Source organism: Glossina fuscipes, unplaced genomic scaffold (genome assembly GCF_014805625.2).
Source record: "Glossina fuscipes isolate IAEA_lab_2018 unplaced genomic scaffold, Yale_Gfus_2 3, whole genome shotgun sequence".
Classification (NCBI taxonomy): Eukaryota; Metazoa; Arthropoda; class Insecta; order Diptera; family Glossinidae; genus Glossina; species Glossina fuscipes.
Window position 1 is genome coordinate 8,707,496 of NW_023998417.1, and position 24,506 is coordinate 8,732,001.

Consider the following 24,506-nt stretch of genomic DNA (forward strand, 5'->3'; position numbering starts at 1 on the left):
AAAGATAGCTTTAAATATTTTTCGATAAAGACAGAGAGGCCTGGACGAAGCTCAAAACGTGCACCAAACATATTGGCAAGAAAAGTAGATTAGAAATTATCACGGGCCCACTAAAAACCTTGAAGAACATATATTCACTTGAAGGATAAACCTCAAGATATTACTTCCAAAATAAAGAAGTTCCAATATCTACGAATTAACTGCAAAGGAAGCGAAGTATGAAACGTATAAGTAATGTTTACTTCTAGCAGCAAAGTGATTAGTTTAAAATAATTTCTTTCCCTTTAATTACAAAATTCTCGTTCTTAAGGATTATATCCAAGAATGCAATCGGTCGAAATATCTACACAACACTTATAAAATTTTGCAACCATTATACGATGGCGAAATTTTATAAAAATGTAATTCGTATAATTAAATGGATATGGATAAAGGTTACGGCCGTATATGTTCAATACCCAGGATATCATTCTTCCATCCACGCTTTCTAGGCTAAAAAAATTGCATTTATGAAATGTGAGAGATCTACTTCAAGTTTTTGAATTCATGACAGTTGCAATGTCAAGAAAATCACAAAATTCTTTTCTTACAAACATACATACAATTGAAAGGGGGGAAAATCACCAAAATGATGCGATTTTCAAATAAAATGAGTCGACAACGGCAGATCTACTACAGAGACGGGCAGGCTGACTTTTAATAAATTTACCTTAGATTAGAAAAGTCCCTATAAGCATCTTCTTAAGGAAAGCGTAACTCATACACTAGTTATTTACAAACAGTAGTACATGATCGTGCAACTTTAGAAATAATATCCTGGTAGTAATATAAAATTCTTCTTTTATAATGTTTTTTTCAACTCAAGAGGTTATAGTTTATAACTGGGATAATTCGGTATACTTTAGTTGTAGGTGTAAGAAAATAATCATATTTATATTATAATGCACTTACGTTGATTCCTTTGATACTTTTGAACTAGTATCCGATTCATGGCGGCGACGTTTAGCAGCAGAACGTGTGTACTTTGAACGAGGCCTAAAAAGAAAGTCAACATATGTGAGACACAATGGCAAAGTCAACATCAGGAGAACTTATTAATTGTAAAACTTACGGTGAAACAGCTTCGGAAGCTAAGGGTGTTGCCTCTCCTGAACCCACTCGCCTACGTTTATCACGTATGGCAGCTGAAGAACGATCCCTAGAATGATGGCGTCTACGTGTGCGGGGCATCTGGAAATTGAAGGAAGCCGATATTTTTAATAATACTTCTGCATAATAATTAAATGTATCGATTGTAATCTCGATGTCATATTTTCAATGACAACAAAAAAAAAACACATGGTTTCATTGCATGTCCATCAACATAGTAATAGGAGAGGGTACGCATATATTACGATGTATGTGGATAGTAAACATTATTCAATAAATTGTACACTACCTTTGAATTAATCAATTATCACAATCCGACGACAAAAGTTATAATAATCAGAAAAGGTCAAAAATGTGCTGCGGTCCAGCCAAAAACAAAAACTCGTTTGTCTTTTTTTAGATGAAATTGACAGCCACCAAGACGGCAATAAGGCTACACTAAAACACAATTCACACGAATACACAAAAATTGATTTTTTTATTTCCATCCACTTGTCTTTTGAAATTAAGTCTTTTTCATTTTCGTGAAATGTAAATAACTTTTAATACAGTATTTTTTCTTTTTTTTTATAAATACTTTTTAAAAAAATTTGAGCTATATATAGAAACTCCCACGATATACGATTTTAAAACAAACAATATTCTTTATTTTATACAAAATTTGTATATTTGCAAACTTCGTGCTTGTCAAAATGCACACTTTGATGGCTATGAACTGAGTATGTCTTGTGACGTCATTGATAAACTACTATTCTTCTTTTAACTTGGAATCTCTATCTTAAAAACGCCATTATTGCCATCATAAGGTTAATATAGACCCAACAACGATTTAAAAAAGTAAAAGCAATATGGCAGCGCAGCGCTATGTTTTCTATTCACAAGACTCTGAGAGTAAATTGTATTTAGTCTCTCTCGTTACAAAGAAAAAAGAAGAATTGCAATAGCGCATACGGTTTTTTAATAAAAACATAACACTTCATAAAAAAAAAAATGATTTCTATTGCGATGGCCTTTTACTCATGCAATGCAATTACGAGGTACTTAACGAATAAAACCCCCCTTCCCGCTTACCTTTCTTTCTTTGTTAACTGTAGAAATTGGTTTATAAGTGAGGGCTAAAAGTGATATAGCCGTAGGCAAATATAATTTACTCCACAGAGTATTCAATATACTTGACACAAGTTTCCAAGTCTTTAAGGCCGGTTCTTGTATGCGTACGTGCATGGGATCTAATAATTGTTCAATTCAACGTTCTAATTTATGGTTTTTGGTACTTTTTTTCCAAACAATATTTATGCACCAACAACAGTTTTATTACCAGCGAATGTTTGTTTTGCGAAGAAAACTGTCAATTGTACATAGAAACGCGAATAGGGTTACCGAACGCCATGAATGAAAGATAATAAAAACGAAAAAAAAACCAAACTTGACGCTGCGTTGTAGAAAGCATATAACAAAATCTTCAATGTATTGAAAATAATTAAATTGAAATACGTGTGAAATTAAATTTTTAAAATATATTCGAAACAATCCTTAATACAATGATATTAAGTATTAAAGCGATCTTTGTCAATTGTTTAATAATTTTAATTTTTTCACTCGATTATAAGTTCCTTCTTCTGAAGTTTAGCGCGTTTTCTATTTCTTACGCCAGAGATACCAATATTCCTTTTTGACTTATATGGTAAGGCAATAATTGAATATATTCGACAAATGTATATTTCTTCCAAAAAAGTTTATTTTTAAGAGAAAAATTATATATGCTTGATCCTTTCACGAGTTATGTTAAAGCTTCTGGAATTTAAAAATGTTGGCGAAATCGATTCGTAAATATGTGCAAAACTAGAAAACCGATCATTTTGCTTAGTATTGAAATTTATCTTCCATTTTTACTTTATACAACAACGAATTTATGGCCAACTTTCTCCTTTATATATTTATATCTGGACGAAAGTTAGAAATCGAATAAATCGGTCAATTAAGTACATATCGTATATAAACATCCCGTTAAAAAAGATTGCATTCAATTTCCGGAATATTCACTTGTTTAAATCGTAGAAAAACATGGAGAGTAATTATGTAACCGGAAATGACGTACCGTTTTTGCTAAACAACTAAATACCAAAGCGAAAACTAACTTTCAGCTACATAATAACCGGATGATTACATTTTTACGATATGCACGATACAATATACAATCCATACAGCAAGTAAGCGAGAGCGGATAAGTCTTCGCTGTCTCACATGCGCGAATCATTGTGTTCTATGAATAAACACAAAATAATTGCTAATAAATTCATAAATTATGCAAAGTTTTAGAAAATTTATGTTTGGCTTTCCTTTTCAATCTTTATTCATTTAAGCGCCACCTGCACTGTGTTATAAATATCACAAAACGCAACCAACTTCAATGTACGTATTTTACTACAAAGAGTACAGTAAACTAAAGGAAAACATCGCTTATTGTTATTCAGAGTGTAGTACTGCCAGTCGTATAAACTATCTAGTATTTTTTAAAAATTATATGAATGTAATAAACAATAGTGCTTTTAGTAATTTGCAATGTTTATCATTTACGTTTTGTTAAAAAATAAAAATATTTCCTTCTTAGTTTTTCGTTTGTTCTTTTTTCTGCGAGAAATTTTAATTAAATCACTGCTATCAGGTAACTGTTGAATGTTTTATGTTACTTAATTAATTTTTTTTTGTTTTTGGCTTTCTCTAATAATAAAAAATAGTTTAGAGCATTTCATTACAAAATTCATGACGTCAGATTGTGTCACGTCTTATATTTTTTTACTTTGCCTATTAATTATAAGCAAAAATGAACTATAACATATATTGTATATAAAAATTTATGTTCATATCCTACATATCAATTAAGTAAAGGGCGATTCATGTAAACTTAAAAGTTTAGTACAAATTTTATGCCTATACATATTAAAAACCATTGAGCCCAAGTAAAATAGAAATATGATTTTAAATACTATATTAATAGTAAGGATCAAATAAATTAAATGAATATATGAAAGGCTCAATATTTTTTTATAATCGACTACTTAAAGATATTGCTTTTTTTTTTAGCCCTTCTTTCAGGCGAAACTATCTCCAACATCTCCAGTCACATGTAATTGACACATGCGCATAACGATTTTTTAAGCCATGTGCTTTTTTATAATCGCATATTCACAGTGAGAGGGAGATCCCGAGACAAATTACCGCTATATAAAAATCTCGACAATGCCACCGTTATATGTTAAACATAAAACAGTTATTAAATGTGAACGACATAAGTGAATTGGTGCTCAGTCGGAATTTACGCTTCGGTCAAAATACTATTAACGGTACTATTGAAGGAGGTGAATAAATTAAAGCAAGAGTTATAAAAGAAAATTAAAAAAAAAGAAACCCTTATACTTGCAAAATGAATGCAGGAGCTTAGTGAAAAAAAAAAAACTAAAACAAAATGGACATGAATTAAAAACTTGAGATAATTTTTAAATGAAAGCAAAAAGAAAAGATAAATTTGAACAAACAGTTTCGTTTTATATATGAAAAGGCGCGCAGTATTCACATACTACGCTGGAAGCTGTGATGCGATAAACGAAAATATTGATTTTAAAATTTAAGCAAAAGGCAAATATACACACACCCACCTATATACATATATATATATATATATATATATATATAAAGTAAAAATAAAAATAAAAGCTTTCTTTAACCTGAATTAATTCCCTGCAACTAATGCATTTTTATTAAATCTCACACACAAACACATAAACATACACAATCATAAAGTATTCGCAGGTCTTTCATTTCATATTTTACTATATTTCTATTAAAATAAAAAAAGGAGAGGAAAATTCGCGTGATTCATCTAGATTTTCCTTAACGGGAGCAAGCATGAAACACAAAACATCGGCGCTGTTGACATGAAATGTTCCCCATTTGATACAAGTCTTGCTTGTTATTTTATATTTATATTCTCGTACATTTTTATTCTTCCTTTTCTTTTTATACTAAGAAAAAAAAAAATAATAATAAAAATAATAAAAATATATTTGCACACACATATGCGAGCGCACATAGGCCACATAACCGACATTGCCCTCATTTCGTGTGTACCATTTTTCTGGTATTGCTGTGCTAAGTAACATATACAAATACAAATTTAAATGTTGTTTTTTTTCCCCGTTTATGCTTATGTGTGTTACACATTCAACGTACGTTCATTTGTATCGCATGTACAGCACGTGCTAGTTTACGAAATATGTTATATAAATAGTAAAAACTTACAGCTACGCGCTACCAGAGAATGAAGTAATAAAAAAAAAAAAAAAAACGAAGAAAACGTCATAAAGTAAACACACAACAGAACAGAGAGTAAAACATAATAGTAAAAATCAAAGAAAATATTAAAAAAAAAAAAGGATAATATCGCATAGAATATGTAAAGGAAATTGTATTAACTTGGATACTCAGTAACTAGAGTAACAAGAGCTTCAATAAATTTTGTCACTAAACGTGATTTATTGCTACATAGAGCTTCGATTTTTTTTTGATACAAGAATAGAGCGCCATATAAACTTGCAGGTAACATCTGAATGATATATATGGCTCCGGGAGTTCCAAAATTAAGCGAAAAGTCAGGTACGTTAAGTCTGTCTATAATTTTGCGAAGATGTCTTCTAGGTTTACTTTTTTGTTTTTTTTTTTTTTTTAAAGCTAAACTAATTCATTTATTAGGGACAAGCTTGAAAAATGCATTCCCATGCAAAGGCAACATTGCTTAAGGAAGTTCTTCTTTTATTTTTGTTTTTTACGAATCTTCTCTTAATTTTACATTGGCGGTATAAGTGCATAAATATTATCAAGTATTTTTTGTTTTCTTTCTAATGTAATTTTACATATATGCATGTGTCGACGTATAATACAAATAAATACCACACATGTGTTCAACGTATTCCCTAGGCTTTTAGTCTTTTTTTTTTTTTTTTGATTTACTTTCTTGAGTGAAAGTGATTTCTGCGGTTTCTTCTTCTCTATGCTTTGAATATATGCGCAGTCAAGGTCATTGCTGTATTTTAATTAATTCCGGTGTCGGATGTGTATTTTTATTTTACATTTTTTTTTTTTTTTGTTGTAAAATAATCAAAATTATCAATTTGTAAAAACCGGATATAATAAGATATAAAAATGTCAAGGTCTAAAAGATATGTTTTGAACTTTTTTTTTTTTTAATTTGCATTTATTTTGCAATTGAGTTATAAAGACTAATATTAAAAGGGAAAATTAAATTTTTAATATCCCCCCGCCCCACTAATTTGCCCAAGCGTTGTAATAATACGCCTTAGTTGGTAGCGCTTAACGATTAGTTGTACGAACTAACTGTCTACCGTTCCGTTCCATAGATATATGAGTTTCTTTTTTCTCTTTTGATTTTGTAAAGAATGATAAAAAAAGATAATTTTCACATGAATGGTTGATCCTTTTTAAGAAAGTCTAAAGTTAAAATTCAAGTCTCTAAACAAAATTCTAGGCTCGACTTAGTAAGTTCCTATGTTTATAAGTTTGTAAATATAAATATATATAAATATGCTAGATCATCGATATTTGTCTGCTTCGCCCTCCTTTGAAGTTAGGATTTGGGCTTTGCTCGAATCTACGCTAAATCCATAGGAGCATGAATCACTTCATAGTTACTAAGAAGTGTGGCATTCCGTCTTATACCCTACAACACTTGCGATACAGTGTACATTAAGTTTGTGTGGATGTAAGTAATATCCAGAAGGACTTTAGATAATCTCGTCTTCTATTATATCGTTCAGGTAAGAATCATTTTCTGGATCGATTTAAGCTTGGCCGTCCGTCTGTCCGCATTGTTCTCTTGTGCTCAATCTACAGGTCGAAATTTTTGAAATATTTTGGCTAAACATGGTACAGTGGCATTTCTGGTCCCAAGGGCGAACGCTTAGATTGGACCTCCTTATCTATAAAAGATCGTCATAGGAAAAAAATTGCACCTTTAGCAACTACAAAGATTATATTCAGTCATAATTTTACTTTGGCAAACAAGCAAAGTTAAATATAAGCTTAAGTTACTATGTCTATCGAGACCAAATTTTGAGTCCCCAATGCGACAAACGGGGTATGTAAATACTGCATTGCGTATTGTTAATTGTGGGCAACTTAGCTGACATATCATCATTATTTTAAGTGTTTCTCTCTGATAGTTGCATGGGACGGGACACATACATATCAACAAAATATACAAATTTTTTGTTGTTTTTTTTTTTTTTGTTAGGTTTTTAACTGTTATTATGATTATTTACACTTTTTAAAATTTCATGTGAAAGCCAATAGTAGATGAGTCAGCCACTTCAATCAATCATTGGCAAATACACAAACTAATTCAATTAAAACATTCTCGATTGATTGTATCTATCTGACTGTAAAAAATCGAATAATAAAATTGCTGAAACTCGATTCTTCGATGCCGTTCATGCAATATATGAAATAAAATTATTATTAGGTGTTTGCAAAAATTTTGATCACCAAATTCTACAGGTTGAAAATGATAGAGATATGGGAAATACTAGTGTACATAACGCTTGAATTCGATCGTTTTGATCTCGGCGTAAGCCGACCCTAATCATGGAACACTCAAAATGCTTGTTCCAAATTCATTAGTTATGGTGATGTTGTTCCATCATAACCCAATTGTCGCTTTTGGCTTCAACAGTGTAAAAGTGGCGACACGGATTGACAGTAAACGTCATTTTTTGCTCACTTGTCTGCAAGAGTTGTCCAGGAGACACTGTTGCAGCTCGAATGAGAAGTTCTATCACACACATCGTACTCGCCAGACATGGCACTTCCTGATTAACACTGTAAGGTGACTTGTCTGGCCGGCCGATCCGTAAAGTTGAAAAACTTGCGAAAATGGTTCGGCGAGTGGATCGCAGCCAAACCAATACAAGTTCTTTCGACATGATATCGCCATGTCACCAAAAATATTGTAGAAAATGATGGAAAGTATTTTGATTAATATATGCTGTGCCAACTTTCCACAATAAATGCCTTTTTCAAATGGAAAGGTGATCAAAATTTTTGCAATAATAATAATAAGCAATAATAAGACAAAGTCTCCATGTTTTCATCATATCAGTTTTCATTTATCGCGTGATATTTTCTAATGCTAATTACAATAATTAAGGAAATATCACACGCTTGTGCCTGATATCTAATTACTCACTACAAATAAAATATTTATGAAAGGGGAACCATTAACTTGAATATATGTTTAAATGTGAATCCGCCTGAGTGGCCAAATAGGCAAGAGGCTCGACTAGCAACTCAATGGTCGTGGGTTCGAATCTCAAGTGCGGTAGAGTTTTTAATAAAAGCCGAAAGCCTTAAATGCTGCTAGTGCTTTAAGACTTTAGGATTTCAATTTCTGGCTAAATTTATAATAATATGTTTAAATGTATTTGTAAGAAATCATATCCGATTCCACATGCTTCGTCCGTCGGGATTAAATTATTTAAAAGTTTACGTACATCTCCAACATGCATCTATGAATGAGCTTTTTTTACCTTGGATTGGGCGAACGAGTTTCATTGTATATCTTGGAGAATTGAAAGTATTAATGATGAAGAACGACTGCAAAAGAAAATAATTCAGTCCGGTTGGGGTGATAACGATTTCTGCTCAATGATCTTGATTGAGCTCCTCTTCACGTTAAAGGTTCTTACGTAATTATGGACAAATGTTCATCAATATCTTCATCAATATCCGAAGTCCGAGTTGATTTAAGCATGTCCGTCTGTCCGTCTGGAAGAAAATTCATGTTGTTTACCTGTTGTGTAGTGTATGAGTAACGAGCAAAAAACATGGAGAGTAAAAGTGTTTCTATTGCATTGTTATGAAATTCGCTTTTCTAAGATAGGACTCCACTACAAGATCTTGGATATTCTTTTCAAGAGAAATGCGCTTCAAAGTTCTTTTATTTACAATTATATTCCTTAAGAGTAGAATTATTCACAATTTATTTTTAGCAATACTTTCGACTGCTCAACTCAAATATTCTTTTTGTACTGACCCTCCCTCCCTTCCACAAAAATATTCTATTTATATACATTTTTACAAGCACACTACTATATCCAAATTCATGGCTTCATTTTTAATCCCTGTCTGCTTTTCCGCTAATCGTTTTCATCGGCCGGCAGCTGGATGAAGCGCCGCGATTATGCACCTCGTTGTTCCCTCTTTAGGGAATTTATTATCTGGGAAAATTACTTAGGCTGGAGTGAACTGGATTTAGGATTTCCGTAACAATATCGATGTATGGCTTCGGTATGCGTCTTTTTTGACCAGTTTCGATTATTTTCAAATTCTTTTGCAAATTTCTAGCCAGTGTGCTTATGTTCGCTAACGAGAGACTGTTAACCACAGACAGTACACACTTGGACGGATATACGGATGGATACTGATACTGATAAAAAATACATATACTTATTGGGCTTTCTTAAGCTTCCTTCTGGTGGTCTTTGAAATATTAGGACAAAGTGAATGCACCTCTCGGTGCTTCGGTGATGGGTATCAAAATGTTACGTACAATGTATCGATATTTGCTCACTTCTCCATAGCTCATCATTAGTTGTATATCTTTTAGTAGATTTTTTTCCTTTTTCTGTTATTTCTTCATTCATTTATTATTAAATCCCCATTTACTTATCTCTTATTCAAAATTTCTTTATCTTTTCCCTAAGTTCTGTCTGAATAAAGTTGAATAGCATTTATTGTGTCTATCCGTCACCTATCATCAACTGTTACAATTAATTTGTTAAATAAAACGCATTCTTTGCTAGGTTGCTAGGCATGTTGTAGTTTTTTTTTAAGTGAAATTTCCATTAAAAGATTTAAATTGAGCCCTTTGAAGAGGTCTTGCAGTTTACAGTAACAATCAGGATTTTTCACGCCATGCAAAATAATGAATGCAATCATTTACTATCTTGAGAATTGTTTTTTATTCATTAATATCATGCGACCTTATTCTCGCGTATTACGATACAAAGAAGAAAACCGAAATCATTAAAAACATTGTTACACAAAAACAAAAAGTACTTAACACAATTTGTCAAGTAAATAAGAATATATTCGGTTTAACTGTATTTGATTATCAATAAGGTCCTATCGCGCGAGAAAGGGTGAGAAGTATAGAAGATGATAAGGAGAGCAGAGAGCGGAGAGGAAAGTAGAACAGCAGGAAGAAAAAGATTTCAATAAACCATAGCTTGTTGTGCAATCAACACTCGAAAGGAAATTGCCTCTCAAGTGATTTTAATTCAAAACAAGTGAATCGGAATCAAATGATGGATGAAAAAGGGCGGAACAGTACATAAAAAAGAAGAAAAAAAAGAAAAAAAAAAATTAAAAATAATATTAAGCAAAAAATCAATGCCCATAATTAAATAATCAGAAATATATTTACAGCCACTGCATATCGATGCACATGTGCACATCTATATTCCCAGAATTGTATATATATATGTGCAAGCAGTCAGACCCCACCTGCAATGTGCATATGATGCATAATATGGCTGAGTTTGAGTTATTCCTTAAAATAAATTGCATACAAACTTATTAAGTTCGGCAATCACTTACACATACATACTTGCATTCCAGCATAAAAGGTAATTTGCATTTAACAAACTGAAAAGAACGCCCGTACATACACACAACTATTTTCACTGCACATACACTATAAAGTGTATACATTACAGTAGAAAAGAAAGAAAGAAAGAAAGAAAGGAAGAAAGATATATATATATATATATATATATGAGAGGCGAATGAACGTTGAAATGACTTGAAATAGGTTTGATGCAGAATTCTCTAAAGCACAACTAACTATACATAATCTTTACGCTTCGTTGTATACAATTCGTTTGCTTACTTGCTTTACTTGCTTGCTCGTTGTACATAATTCGTTCACTTGTTGTTCGTTCGCTTGGATTTCGTTAATTAAAAGATGAAAAGTTAAATCTTTATTATTATTATTATTATTATTATTTTTTGTTTTTATGCAAAACTTTTATAAGCCGCATTATGAACTACGTATGAACCCGTATGCACCCACCCATCTTAACTATAATATTCATCTACCTATACCAATGCATATTTATATAGAAAATTATAAATTTAGGCATATTTCTGTATGTTGTTGTTTTTGTTTTTGTTGTTGTTGTTGTTGTTCACGTCTATGGGTATACATGTTTTTCGGCGAGAGAATGTATTTTGAATTTGTATACATATAATATGTATATATGTATATGCGCGTTGCTTTTGAATGCGATTCCTACCATATATATATATATATACGTATGTTTGCATTCATTCATGCATACTTAGTTACATGCATAACATTTTATCAACAGATTATACCTGCATTTTATAGTTGAAAATAAATACGAAATGTTCATAAAGTTGAGAGACGAGCGACGACGACGACGACGACGACGACGACACACGGTAGAAAAATGAAAATGTGGAAAAACTTATTGGTATCGATTTTCGCTTGTGGCTGTATGTTAAACTATCATGTTTTGCTAATATACATATGCTTGTCTATAAATTAAATACAATATTACCCTTGTGTTTAACATGAGCAATTTACTTTACTCTAATACTCTAACAGGTCTCGGTCGTAATACCACTCATATCCTTAATCGGATTTGATATTGCAAATAAATATCGCATTAGCTTACTTATATATATATATATATATATATATATATTTATATATATCTATAGTTTTTTATTAATTTTTCTATTTTTTTTTTTTATCAATTATTTGATTTTAGCGTCCATCGGCTCTATAGCATGTTAAGTCGTCGTTTTTATTGAAACCATATTATTATGCAGTCAACTATATTAAGTTGTTGCTGCTTAGATCTTCGGGTTATGCAAATTGATTGAAGGTATTTTGAAATGCGAAGGAATATTTGATTTAGGAAAAAGCTTTGAATAATTTGATGCATATGCGAGTCCATTGCTAAAAAGTCATCAAAAACTCGAACAAGAATTTTTAAAGATGCAAATAAGAAAAAAAAGTAGAGCCTCACACACATCTATGCCGTATGTTTATATATTGCATATAGATGCATATAGTAACGATAATTAATGGATCTTTCCATATACCGGTAGTGTTTAAATTATCTATCGTTCCAGGTTGTCTTAATTTCTTTAATCCTCAAATGCATGTCGTTGTCAATTGTGTTTATTCCAGTTTCACTTTATTTTCAAAATGATTATCTTCCAGCATCGATTGCAGACTTTTTAAATTTTTATGTGGACAGCATAAGCTTGAGCCGATGTTTATAAAACCCCTTGAATTCGATTCAAGCCTTTTCAAGTCCTTTTTCTAACTAACGAAAAGGGGATACAAAAAAAAAAAAAAGAAGAAAAGAAAAGAAAAATCGATATATCTCATGAATCCGATCAATTACATTTATGAAAATATCTTTCATATGCAAGAAATTATTTAAGGGAAAATTAATTAATGTAATTTCACTTATAGCAGAGAATCAAATTTCACTTACCAGGATACAAAGTTAGTTATCTTTTGTTAGCAAAACAAAACCAATTAATTAAAGCACATTAGTGATGTTGTTTAACAACAACAACAGGAGAAGCAAAAGATTTCTTAATAAGATCGACCACCGACCGCATGACGTAAATGAAACAACAACATACAACTTGAATATTTTCTACCTTTGAAACGTTACTCTAAATAGATATTTAACGAACAAATCTGATACGATAAACATTTGCCAATAAACCTAACAAGCGTTTGTTTGTTGTTGCGGTGTGGTGTGGTGTGGTGTGGTTAAGCCTTTGTGACTCAAACATCGGAATTTTTGAAAGGGATAAAATTACTCTTTCAGAGGAAGTATTTGCAATGCACACAGCAGTGCAAGCACAAAGTGTTTGCAAGTATCATTAGAGGAGTCCTTAGAAATGTCTGATGTGGCCGTTTATTTAGTTAGTTAACAAGCCTGGCTATAGATGCGCTATAGATGTCCGTTACTCGATTCATATTGTAATTCTAAAACTCGAAGACTAAAGTCTTAAAGAACTAACATGTCCAAGGCTATCGGATTTATTGAAAACTTTTGCGCATTTGAGATCTAAAACCCACGACTGTTGAGTTGTTAGTCAAGTTAGTTTGCCTACTCGGCGATGCAAGACAATCACTATTGTGTTAAGCATTTTAGGAGTACCTTGGTTTTTTTTATTTTTTAATTTTTTTTTTGAGCCGAGAGCAACGTATTCCTTTTTGCCGCTTTACAAAGGATATCTTTATGAGAAATGGTTTCATTTTCATTTTCTTTTGTAGCATAGGATTATCAATCCGCTTCACTTTATCACTTTGTGCATGTCGTTAATATTGCCCTAAACCCTATCGCAAGGAAGAGCAAATTAATTTGAATATTGTCTACAGCTGACAAACACATTCCATATACACAATGATAATAATATTATGTGGTTTTCGTATACATTTTAATTAATCATCCACAGTAGGAACTCTGGCTATCACGAGCAATAATGAGAAATATTTTAGAGCCACTATTACGGAAACTATGGGTAATGGGTTTGTGGCATAATAATTGATGTAAATAATCATGGTTGCAAGAACAGTAATGATATATATATATATATATATATATATATATGTATATCTTTTTTTATCGGACAGCAATGCAAAGAAAATATGTTAATGATGTGATATTTTATACTAATTTACATGATGACCATATACCACAGAACACGCATATGACCAAAATGTAAAAAAAAATGCTTTACTTTTTTTCATAAAAAATATTTTAAATAAAAAATTCCATAAACTTTTATGCATTTTTAGCATGAAAATGAAAAATAATTGTAATAAATATTTAAAAATTTAAACGTATACAGTTGGGTAGATACACACACACACACTACTCCACTACTATGGAAAAATTCATTTATGTTTTTTTAACAAATTTTCCAAATTCCAAATACGGATAGACGGACAAGGGCGAAAGATACTCAAAATCGGTTTTATCTTCTCTTTCTCTTATCTCAATTTGCGCCTCTTCCTTGTTGTTGTTACAAAACAATGTAACAGAAACACACTCTGGTTACTCTCGTAAAGTAGCTTAGCTTTGTCAGCCAATGTATACAATTGGGTTTGCCTTTGAATTGGGAAAAAAAAATTGAAAATCAATTTAACGAGTAGTTTGCCTTAAAAAGCGTACGATTGGATTAATTTAATATTTTCTTTTATGTATACAATTTCTTGCTTTTCATACATTTTTTAGAAATTTATGTGAAATGAAAATATCGTAAATAGGGAGGGGGGAAAAAAAAAAAGTACTTTATGTAAAAGGAATTTTGTCTGGAAGACATTGACTGCCTTTTGCCTTTTATTGCAATCAATTCTTCAAAAGGATAACGATAGCAGAAATGATTATATATGAACTAAGCAACTTCGAGCTGTGGTTGAGAGAAATTTCAAAAGCAAAATTTGACTTTAGATTTGTGGTAAAATTTATTGGATTTGTTACACTTTCAAAACTATATTACATTTACTTTTGTCAGCAAGAGGCCGCTTATAAGAATGGAGAGCTTTCTATGAATGCTTTGCAAACTCTTGTATTTCGGGAAATTTTAATTTAATACGAAAGAAAGCTTCATTGTATAACATTGCTCTGATGCTGCTTAGGCCACTACTCTGTAGGGATTGTCTAACTCGCCAGCGGGCATATATTACGCTTAAAGTGGCCATCATGACAGGAAGCCACATTAAGCTCAGATTACAAATCTGTTCAACATTGTTCATAAAAGTTTTCCTTCTCTCCCATCATGTATACATTTTCAATGAAGAAGTCGACATTATAGAATTTGTAGAGAACTAAAACTTCTAATTTTGCTGCCCTATCACAAGGCTCTTTATCTCTTTAAATTTTGAAACATAAAAGAATAAAGAAAAGTACTTTGAAGAAGATTTGCATTTTCTTAGTAAATAAATAAATAGAAATAGAAAGGAAGAAAATCATATTCGGCCGCGATCGCGACCGCGAGTCTTCATCCATCTTCGCCATCATCGCCTAATACTGATTACTAGTCACATGTGCAATCTCTGTATGGTCTCTGAAGCATCTTTCTGGGTGCAGCGAGCTTTTTGATGAAAAAGTAATATTTTAATATTCTATAATATTGAATAGGCGCGTGGTCGATTGAATTTTCATTTTTGTAAAAGCGAAGCGCTTCAGGATCACTCGCAGAAAATAAATGCCAATATTTATCGTTGTATCTTTAGTGAGTAACGAGCAGAAAACCAAATTTTTCATTTTTGAAAACTGAGATAATCTCATGTTCATGTCATTTAAACGATTTGGCTCTAGCTTACTACGATCAGGAGAATGTTTATCACAGATATTACTCAGAAGGGTAGGTAGGACAGATGGAAATCATTTCTATCGGATTAAAATTTTGGTCCTGATCACAAACTTTATGGGATCTCTCAAGCTTCCTTCTGAATGTTGTAAACGTTTCGACAAAAAGGAATACACCTCTCATCTCTCATCCTTCGGTATTTTTTTAAATAAATACTTTGTTAACATGCTGCTAGCATCGTCAACAAATATAAATCAATTTTTGTTTGTATGTAAGTAAAAGTTTTAAATATCTATAAATCAACGATTTTTTTATTACCGTAAATGTTTTAACGTAAAAAAATATGCATAATAAATGACTGATATGTAATGATTACCGTAATTTAAAAAAAAAATCTGCTCATTGTTTCAAGTAATGTAAAAGCCCCTTTTCCCAGACCTTGCTAATGAATGCGAAAAATTTCGCATATATTTGAAAACAAAAGTTACCGTTTAATCGCTCATTCTTGAATCAATTGCCTCGGTAAAGTGTAAATGTATACACTCGTCCTTGAAAGGATGAAAAATTTCTGCAAATAATTTATTTCAGTAAAAACACCTTAAACTCCAGTAGAGATGACTTTTTCCTAAGAGAGTAAAATTCGTCTCTATTATCGATTTAATATAAAGTTGTACAAGTTGACCGACTGCGAAGCTAGCAATTTGTGAAAACTTTTGTAAAGCGAGTGCAGCCAGAAGGCTGTTATCTCGCATAAATATATATAAGAAAGTTTTGTAAATTTATGCATTCCGTGTCGAAAGCGAAGCTAAAGTAATAACCGACTGAAACATATTGCTTTTCACGTTAACTTAACCAACTTAGTGATGTTGTAATAAAAGTTGTCAGTTGTAATATCTGATTTACATAGAAAACAAATTACGAGTCACCACAATACCTTTCATATCATAATGTATTTTAATGCGAATCTAAAAATAAAATATATTTTTGTCCATCCTATCATCATATTCTTTGCTTCATACGTAACCCACTACTGTTTGAGTAAATGTTTGTATTGATTAAAAGTTTCAATTCTTCAGGTGTTCATTCAGTTTCTTTCTAGTCATGTATTCCGGCACTAAATCGTAACTAATTCGAACTTGAACTCAAAAATGTATTTATTTCCCTAAATACTTAACGGGCCTTTACGGAACATGGATATTATATATATATATATATAGCAACACTTTCATCCACATAGAATGCTTAGAAAACAGTAAGAACATAGTAAAGAAAAAAAAGGTTTTGATCGATTTGCGTCCATGTTTCTATTTGTATTGTATTGACTTGTGTGGATCAAAGTAACTGTATGCCAGGTAGCTTTCAAATTTCGTACTCTTTTGAGACACGCAGAATTCAAAAGAGGAACTTTTGGATTTATGTTTTTTGCTTTTGCCGTTGGAGCTTTTAGTATGGGCCTAGTATACCCTATTTTTGTGAAGTCTTGATTCTTGTGTCGGCCGTGTAAGATTTATTTTCTAGCTCGGTCTCTTATTGAAAGAGAACGAGTGCATGCAAGCTGGTGTCGTCTGAAAATGAAAAAGGGCATATGCACAGGAGGTCGATAATAAATGCTAAGAAGATTGAGATAGAAAGAAGAGACTTTCATGGTATTTTTGCCTTTTTGGGAAACTCATTGGAAATATTATTGGTTGTTGAGCCCATTTAGTTAATTGTAGATTTAAAGCTTGAAGCAAGTTTATATAGCTTTAGGCAAAGAGCCTTAGCGTAAGAAAAGAAAACTATTTGCTCTTTTTTCCTAATTTTGGCAAAGATCACGATCAGGATTGATAGAATGCGAACATTTTTTTCATCACTTTCGACATTTAAGAGAATTGTTGATCCTACTAATGGTGAACGCTGATTCATTGTGTCTCCAGTTTACGGGACTTATCTTCGTTTTAAAGGATTGGCCTTAGCTCATGTTAAGCTTAAGTGTGATGAGTGCTTGGCTTGCTTGTGTTGGGCCCTTAAGCATGCAAAACTATATCTGTTGCATATATTTACCTTTTTTTTTTTATATTCTAATAAGAATTGAATATTTCTTGGAAAAGAGCTGAATATTGCTTGAAAATATTTCACAAAAATTTTCTTTACAAATTTCTATATACTTTGTTTCAAAATAGATTTATGTTTGTGATATTTGAAAAACATATGCAAATTAACTCATTTATCAGTGTTTTTTTTTTTTTTTGTTTTGGGTTCTTATCTTAATTTAATTTATTATATCAAAAATTTATGTGCATGAAAGTAAAAGCCAATTGTTCCTTAAATGGTTTAAATGTTATGCTTTAACATGATAATATTTTTTTTTTCTTTTTTTTTTTTTTTTAGTTAAATATAATCTAATTTGCAGAAAACGTTTGCTTGAAAACGTTTATCGAATTTTCAAAAGCAAAATTTTTTGTTATAAAATTATTTAAAAGTGTGTATTGTGAAGGCGGTAAGCCTTTTTGAAATACTTTCAATAATGCAAGCAATTACCTAAGTTTGTTGGTCTGCTTTCAAGTCTTCTTTATTAGGAGGAAACCTTGAAAATGCCAAAGAAAATTCTTTATTTATTGTTTTTTTATGCCAATATGTTTAGGAAACATCTGCAAAGTGCAAATTTATGTTATTTATCTTAAAATTTACTTTGTTGGCAATAAAATTTACAAGATTTTAAACAAAAAATTCTTTAATGTCTTTAAGCAAAAATTTTTCATTACAAGTTATCTTCTTATGTATTATTATTATTATGTATATATATATATATATATATAGGCAGACCTTTTGCAGCTCGGGTTGAGATAATTTAGTCTTTTTTTTTTTTGCAAATAACTTTACCTCAATTAAAAATAGAAAGTGATTCTTATTCAATATCGAATCAATGTCATTCTTTCAATTGCGTACTCAGGCTTATTTTTGTCTTTCTACTTGCTAAGCGAAGAATGTATCGGTTATAGAAGCTATTTGAAGCCCTTTGAATTTCAGGTAGAACATCATTAGAAGTGAAGGATACCGTCGGCTACGTTTGTAGATAGGAAGTTGAAAATTTTTATGCATATCGAATTATATATGGGTCTCTCGGCAAGGGGAAGCAAACCTGTGAATTCCGCACAAGTAAATAATGGAGAACACATTTGATAAGACGAACCTTCAAAAATATATTGGCAAATGAAATCAAAAGGATAAAATCGAAAGTGTATAATAGCATCCACACTGGTCTCATGTTAGTTTTAATCTTGTCTCGCCATATGCAACCAAGCATACACACTTGTAAGAACTCGTCTTGGTTATACAATTCCAAAGTACCAATGGATTCGTAGAAAATATATGCCTGCAACTTGCAGTTAGGAGTAAAATCTTATAATTAAACCTATGCTTCGGGACCGCGATACCCTTCACTAATTATGAATGACTAATCCAATGGATGCCTTAAAAGTACTAGCAGAACACATTCAATTTTACTACAACGGCTAGACAAACTATTAGGTGAGCAAATAAATTCGCTTCGCTGAAATTAGTCCCTTTCTAAACAACACTTGACGCGTTCAATTCTAGTGAAATTTCAGATATAAATAACTATGAATGATGTAAGTTTCAGTCGTTTTCAAGCTGTCGTTCAGCGAATATCAAAATTTAAAAAGATGAATGTCTTTTATGGCACTGCCTTTTCCTGTATTTTTAACTGAATTGACCAAGAAAAAAATCCAGCTAAAGGTGTGGAAATAAAATCAGTCGGCTGGGATTGAAAATGCAGTAAGCTACGAGACAAAAATTGGTCTGCGAGAGCTAGTTGTGAAAATCGCATAAAAGTCCATCCATCTTCCCCAGAACCAGTCAAAAAAATTATGTTCTACTTAGGCTGAGTAGCCTTACGCGCACCCCGCATATTCTTCAGACTATCTTTCCGCTTTCCGTCATTTAAAAAAATTAACCTCAAGTTTCAAGTTTTTTCCTTTCCGACAGATGTACTCTTGTGATTAAGTCAGTGGCCTTTCTTATGTGAATTCCTTGGTAATACAAGGGCAACAATATAACTAGCATATCGCAATTCTATGTTTATGCATTGTTCCAGCGTTAGACTTAACAGTGTTTTTTTTTTTAAATTTTTCGCATACCAGCGAAGATGTAAGGATGTAAGGATGCTCAGAGCTTAATGTGAAGTTACTCAGTGCAGTGTTAATTTATTCATTTCACACATCAAACGGAAATTCCGTTTTGACTTTCCATTTTCTCAAAGGGCCACCGTCTAGCCTAACCGGCGAGATTTAATGCACAAGTTACGTTGTCTATTCTTTAATAATCATAAGCCGCATAAATGTGTACACATGTGAGCTTTAACAGTTATAATCAGTAAGTAACTTTAATCAAACGTATGTCGCAGACACAAAGAAACACATGACGTAGCATTAAAAAATCTGTGTGGTCGTGCAATGTGCTAGAAATGTGTTTTGTATATATCTTCATGAACAACATATTAGACATGTCCTTACCGAGAAAAAGAAAAGTAAAATTTTTCGTTCGTGTAAAAGATTAAATTAACTTTTTGCTATTTTTTCAGTATTTTTAAGAACCGTTAAGGGCAGAAATAATCCTTTAGCTTGAAAAGTCAAGTTAAGTAACGAAACGTTCTTTCATTTATTACTGTTGCGAGGCGATTATTATACTTACATTTAACCCCTGAGTGTACGTACATTCAAGCAATTAACATTTTGTGAAATAAATTTAGCTGCCATCGCACTAACTAACTAACTAACATTGTTGTCCTGCTTTACAGGTGTCATATCAACTACTTTAATATTCATTAAGTGCTTTTTAAAATTGCACGTTTACAACTTTTAATAAAGCAACTATCTCCATGAAAATAATAATTAACAACACGCAAAATATTTTTTATTTAATCAGTCGGTATTCGTAATGTTTTTGCTTTTTTAATGTGATTTCTTTTTAAATTCTTCTCTTTCAGAATTTTCTTTTAAATATTAAGTGAAAAAAGAGAAACAAGAAGAGAGAAATCATGCAAACTGCTGTCGATTGTAAAGGCAGCAGCAGCAGCAGCAGCAGCAGCAACAGCAGCAGCAGCATTAAGTCGACAACAACAACAACAACGACTACGACATCGCTAGAAGCAATTAGAAATGTCAATGTATACACTACCGCGGCTGGTGCTAGCAATGGAGAAGAGTCGAATGTATTACGGCATCGAGCCAATATCTCTCATACCATCGGATTGATGGATCGTACAAATGGCTCTATTCATTATATGGAAAGTGATGAATATCTTGGTAGCAATGTGAAATGTATGTCTGTGACACCGTCACCATCACCTCAATCATCTCCGTCAAAGCAATATAAGCCAAAGGTGGAACCATTGCCCATAATTACCGCTGCTACCGCTGCCATCATAATAAAAGATGAATTAGAGAATGTATGCAATATAACAAATAGTTCCGATTCATCTTCCAAATCCAATTCGAATTCGAATTCCGCATCAACGACATCATCTGTGATTAATACGCCGATATTAGTGCGTAATGGCAATGCCTTTAAATCAGAAGCAAACACCAAAGCAATTACGATTTCATCACATTCGCAAGATGAAGAAAATCAATCAATAGCGACAGCAACTATAACAAAAACAACAACAACAACAACAGCGGCAACAGCAACAACAACATCAATTAGGGAAAGCACTCAACTGCTGTCTATTAACACTAAAACGCTTCCAATTGTCGTTACTTCCGTTGATTTAAAAGAATCGCCATCATCCGTTTTCTCTTCTTCTACCTCGTGTATATCGTCTTCATCGGGAAATACAACAACAAATTCAACAACTTCATCAATTTCAACAACACCAGCATCAACTACACCTGCCTCTACAACAGCTACACCTGCCACCATATCACCAACGAAATCGTCATCGATTTCCGGCTTACTCGAATCCGAATTATTGCAATGGCAGGATATGCCTCAATATTTACAATTCAATCCATATGTACTCAAGGGTTACCGTCCGCTACAAACGTTCAAGGGCTGTTTACTTAGCTTATTTTACTGGCACAACGAAACGATTAACATACTAACACACGGTAAGTAAAACTCATTTTATTTTTTTTAATTTATTTTATTTTATTTTATTTTAATTCAATATATTATACATTTCTTCTCTGGGTTCATGGCACTGCCAATTGGGCAATTAAATGCTTTCGAGAACTCCACGAAATTTGATAACGAACCAATAACACGATATTTATTAGGCACATGAATATCGGACGATTGCATATTAAGTACGGCCGGATGAGCATCACTGCACCATAATTGAGCGTAACTGATAAAAAATAACTGTTCATTCGTGTACTTTAAATGATTGAATTTCTCCAATTTGACGACAGTCGAGTTTGTCGCCGATCTCCTATACCAATCTACATAAGATTCATAGGCTAATCGTATACCGCCATTGTCAGCTATGTTTTCCGATTGTTTTGGCATTTCAGGTAGAGCGATTCCTCCATACTTGTACTGATGATATTGATTGATGAAGCATTTAACGCGTTCATTAAACGCTTCTGTAGATCTCGTATCCCACCAAATTTTACTATTACCATATTTATCGATTGTGCGTCCCATATCATCAAAGCCATGTATAATTTCATGACCGATTAAGCTACCAATTGTTGCGAATTTCAACGCATTGGGATAAATCGACGACCATAGAAAATACGGTTGCAATAAGGCGACAGGAATTTTTATTTTATTTTCTAAAAGTAAATTCACTGGTGTATACGATATTATTTCACCCACATCCAGTGTCTCGGGTGGTTCGTACATCTTTTTCCGATCCCTTGCGGCAAAAAATGACTTTATATGCTTTAAATTATTTACATAATCGTCACGATTTATTGTTAAATTATGATATTCGGCTGTAAAATTTTTATCACTATATGAACTTATTTCCAATTGCATAGCTTCCATCTTTTCTGCAGCATATTCAAGTGTTTGTCTCTGTATCCAACCGAGCTCAGGCGATAATAACATTCGTTTAAACGTCGCCTTCAACTCATGCCATATGGAATAAACATCAAGTTCGGTATGATTTTTTATGTACTTACGATAAACCATATTATCTAAAACATCAGCGAAATGTTTTTTAACATAGCTGACGCAACGATTTTTTTGCTTTTCAACCGTATCGGCTTTTAGTAACGTGAACTCATTCATTAACGTATAAAAAATGTAATTAGCTACAACGCGTTTAGGTGTTTTTTTCATAGTTTCGATTAAATTTTTCTGATAATCTTCAACCACTTCGTATATTTCGCCTACAATTGGATGACCAAAACTTATATTTAATAAACGTTTCATATCTAAATCGGGCATATATTTGCGATTCAATTCATCGACAGTTGTCAATGTGCACATATCATCGATACGAATTGCGGAGCGATCATCTGCCAGACTCTTTGCTAATTCAATTTCAAAATCGAAAATTTCGTTAGCCGCGTCCTGAGTTAATTTCTTATCTATGCCTAAGAATTTTCCAAGATCCCGTGCTATATTTGAACGATGAAAGTCGCGATAGACAGACGTTGTATTATCGACATACATTGAACGCGATTGTAACGGAAAATTACCATGACCCACATATATCATATTCCGTGAATTATTGTTAAAGTCAATCATTGCTTTGCCACCCATTATTATTTGTATATCGTATTTATAGAAAATTTTCCCAATAATAGCCAACCAATCGAAATCATTTTCATTCCATTCGTTCACTAAGAGTGGCATTTCACCAAATTCACTTATAATTTCTGATAATTTTGCGGGATAACTACTTTGTATTGTCTCGATGCTGACACACGATTCGTAAAGATTTTTGATTTTCTTATCAGCCTCTTTAGCCTCATCTTCGGCTGTCTCGTCATTGTCTAAGACGGCAATAATTTTACGATCAGCATCTTCGGTAGCTTTCTCAAAGATTCCAGTTATAATATGTTCAGCTGTATTGGCGGGATTCAATTTAATCCAATTACCACAAGCAAATTGATAAAAATCTTCGCACGGGTTCACGCTTTCGTTAAGATAATTCCGAATTTCATATTCTTTAGATAGACGCAAAATTTGATTCACATATGCCGGATCTTTGCCACTAAATAATGTCGTACCATGAATTGGCATAGCAAATAAATTGCATAAAATCATTACACGTTGCAGCATTTTCATTTCAATGTTTGTGTGTGTGTGTGTGTATGATCCTTTCATTGAATTTAATATGAAATTGTCAAAAATTTAAATTTTCTAAACCTTAGCGTTTAAATACAAAATATGTACTGAAAAATTGAAATTTTTTTTTGTAATAATTCGCTATGTGATGAGATGATAGATTGCAGGTTTTACTCTCTTTAATGGGTATTAAGTGCATTTGTAGATTCATTCATTGAAGAAGATCAGAAGGTTATCAGTGATTTCATAAAATAAATAACAACAAATCTTTTAAAAATGACATCAATTTCAAAGAGGAATTGAAACAAAAAAAAAAAAAAAAAACGAATACGCATAGTAGGAATGACGATGAAATTAAAAAATGCGAAGGCTCGAAGGGGGATAATCATTTAAGTGCTTTAGTGTAAGCTGGCGGCTGGCATTAACTTCTGCCATCGGTTGGCTATTTTTCATTCTAAACGATTTACTCTTTCTTTCTCTATCTATGCTATTACTCTTTGTGGTGTGAGTCATGCTTACAATTTTGCACTCGATCTTTTTCTTTCCTCTATCTGCATATATATATATATATGTATATATATATATATACATTTATAATTGCATTTCAGAACCCCATAATTATTGTAAATTTATTCTGTTGGAAGAAACAAGTGAAAATATTATTATGG

At 32.1% G+C, this 24,506-nt stretch overlaps 3 protein-coding genes across 6 annotated transcripts in view; 1 reads left to right on the plus strand and 2 right to left on the minus strand.

Moving 5' to 3' along the window:
- Window positions 1–2,456, minus strand: part of LOC119634664 (serine/threonine-protein kinase Doa) — a 131,137-nt gene extending 128,681 nt beyond the window's left edge. The window contains exons 1-3 of the mRNA XM_038028951.1: window positions 2,221–2,456; window positions 1,112–1,230; window positions 952–1,035 (exon numbers count right to left, since the gene is read on the minus strand). Coding sequence (XP_037884879.1) covers window positions 952–1,035; window positions 1,112–1,230; window positions 2,221–2,373 — 356 coding nt within the window. The 5' untranslated portion in view covers window positions 2,374–2,456. The remainder of the gene's footprint in view (window positions 1–951; window positions 1,036–1,111; window positions 1,231–2,220) is intronic.
- Window positions 2,457–4,358: 1,902 nt separating this feature from the next.
- LOC119634670 (uncharacterized protein DDB_G0271670) overlaps window positions 4,359–24,506 on the plus strand; it is a 70,566-nt gene continuing 50,418 nt past the window's right edge. Inside the window, exons 1-2 of one of the 4 annotated variants that reach the window (XM_038028959.1) lie at window positions 4,359–4,508; window positions 20,582–21,704. In XM_038028959.1, coding sequence (XP_037884887.1) covers window positions 20,633–21,704 — 1,072 coding nt within the window. In that variant the 5' untranslated portion in view covers window positions 4,359–4,508; window positions 20,582–20,632. The other 3 variants (XM_038028956.1, XM_038028957.1, XM_038028958.1) reach the window with 3 other exon arrangements.
- On the minus strand, window positions 21,760–23,860 carry LOC119634668 (neprilysin-4). The gene has a single exon (XM_038028954.1). It carries the CDS (start codon window positions 23,836–23,838, stop codon window positions 21,760–21,762), a length of 2,079 nt encoding a protein of 692 aa, XP_037884882.1. The 5' UTR covers window positions 23,839–23,860.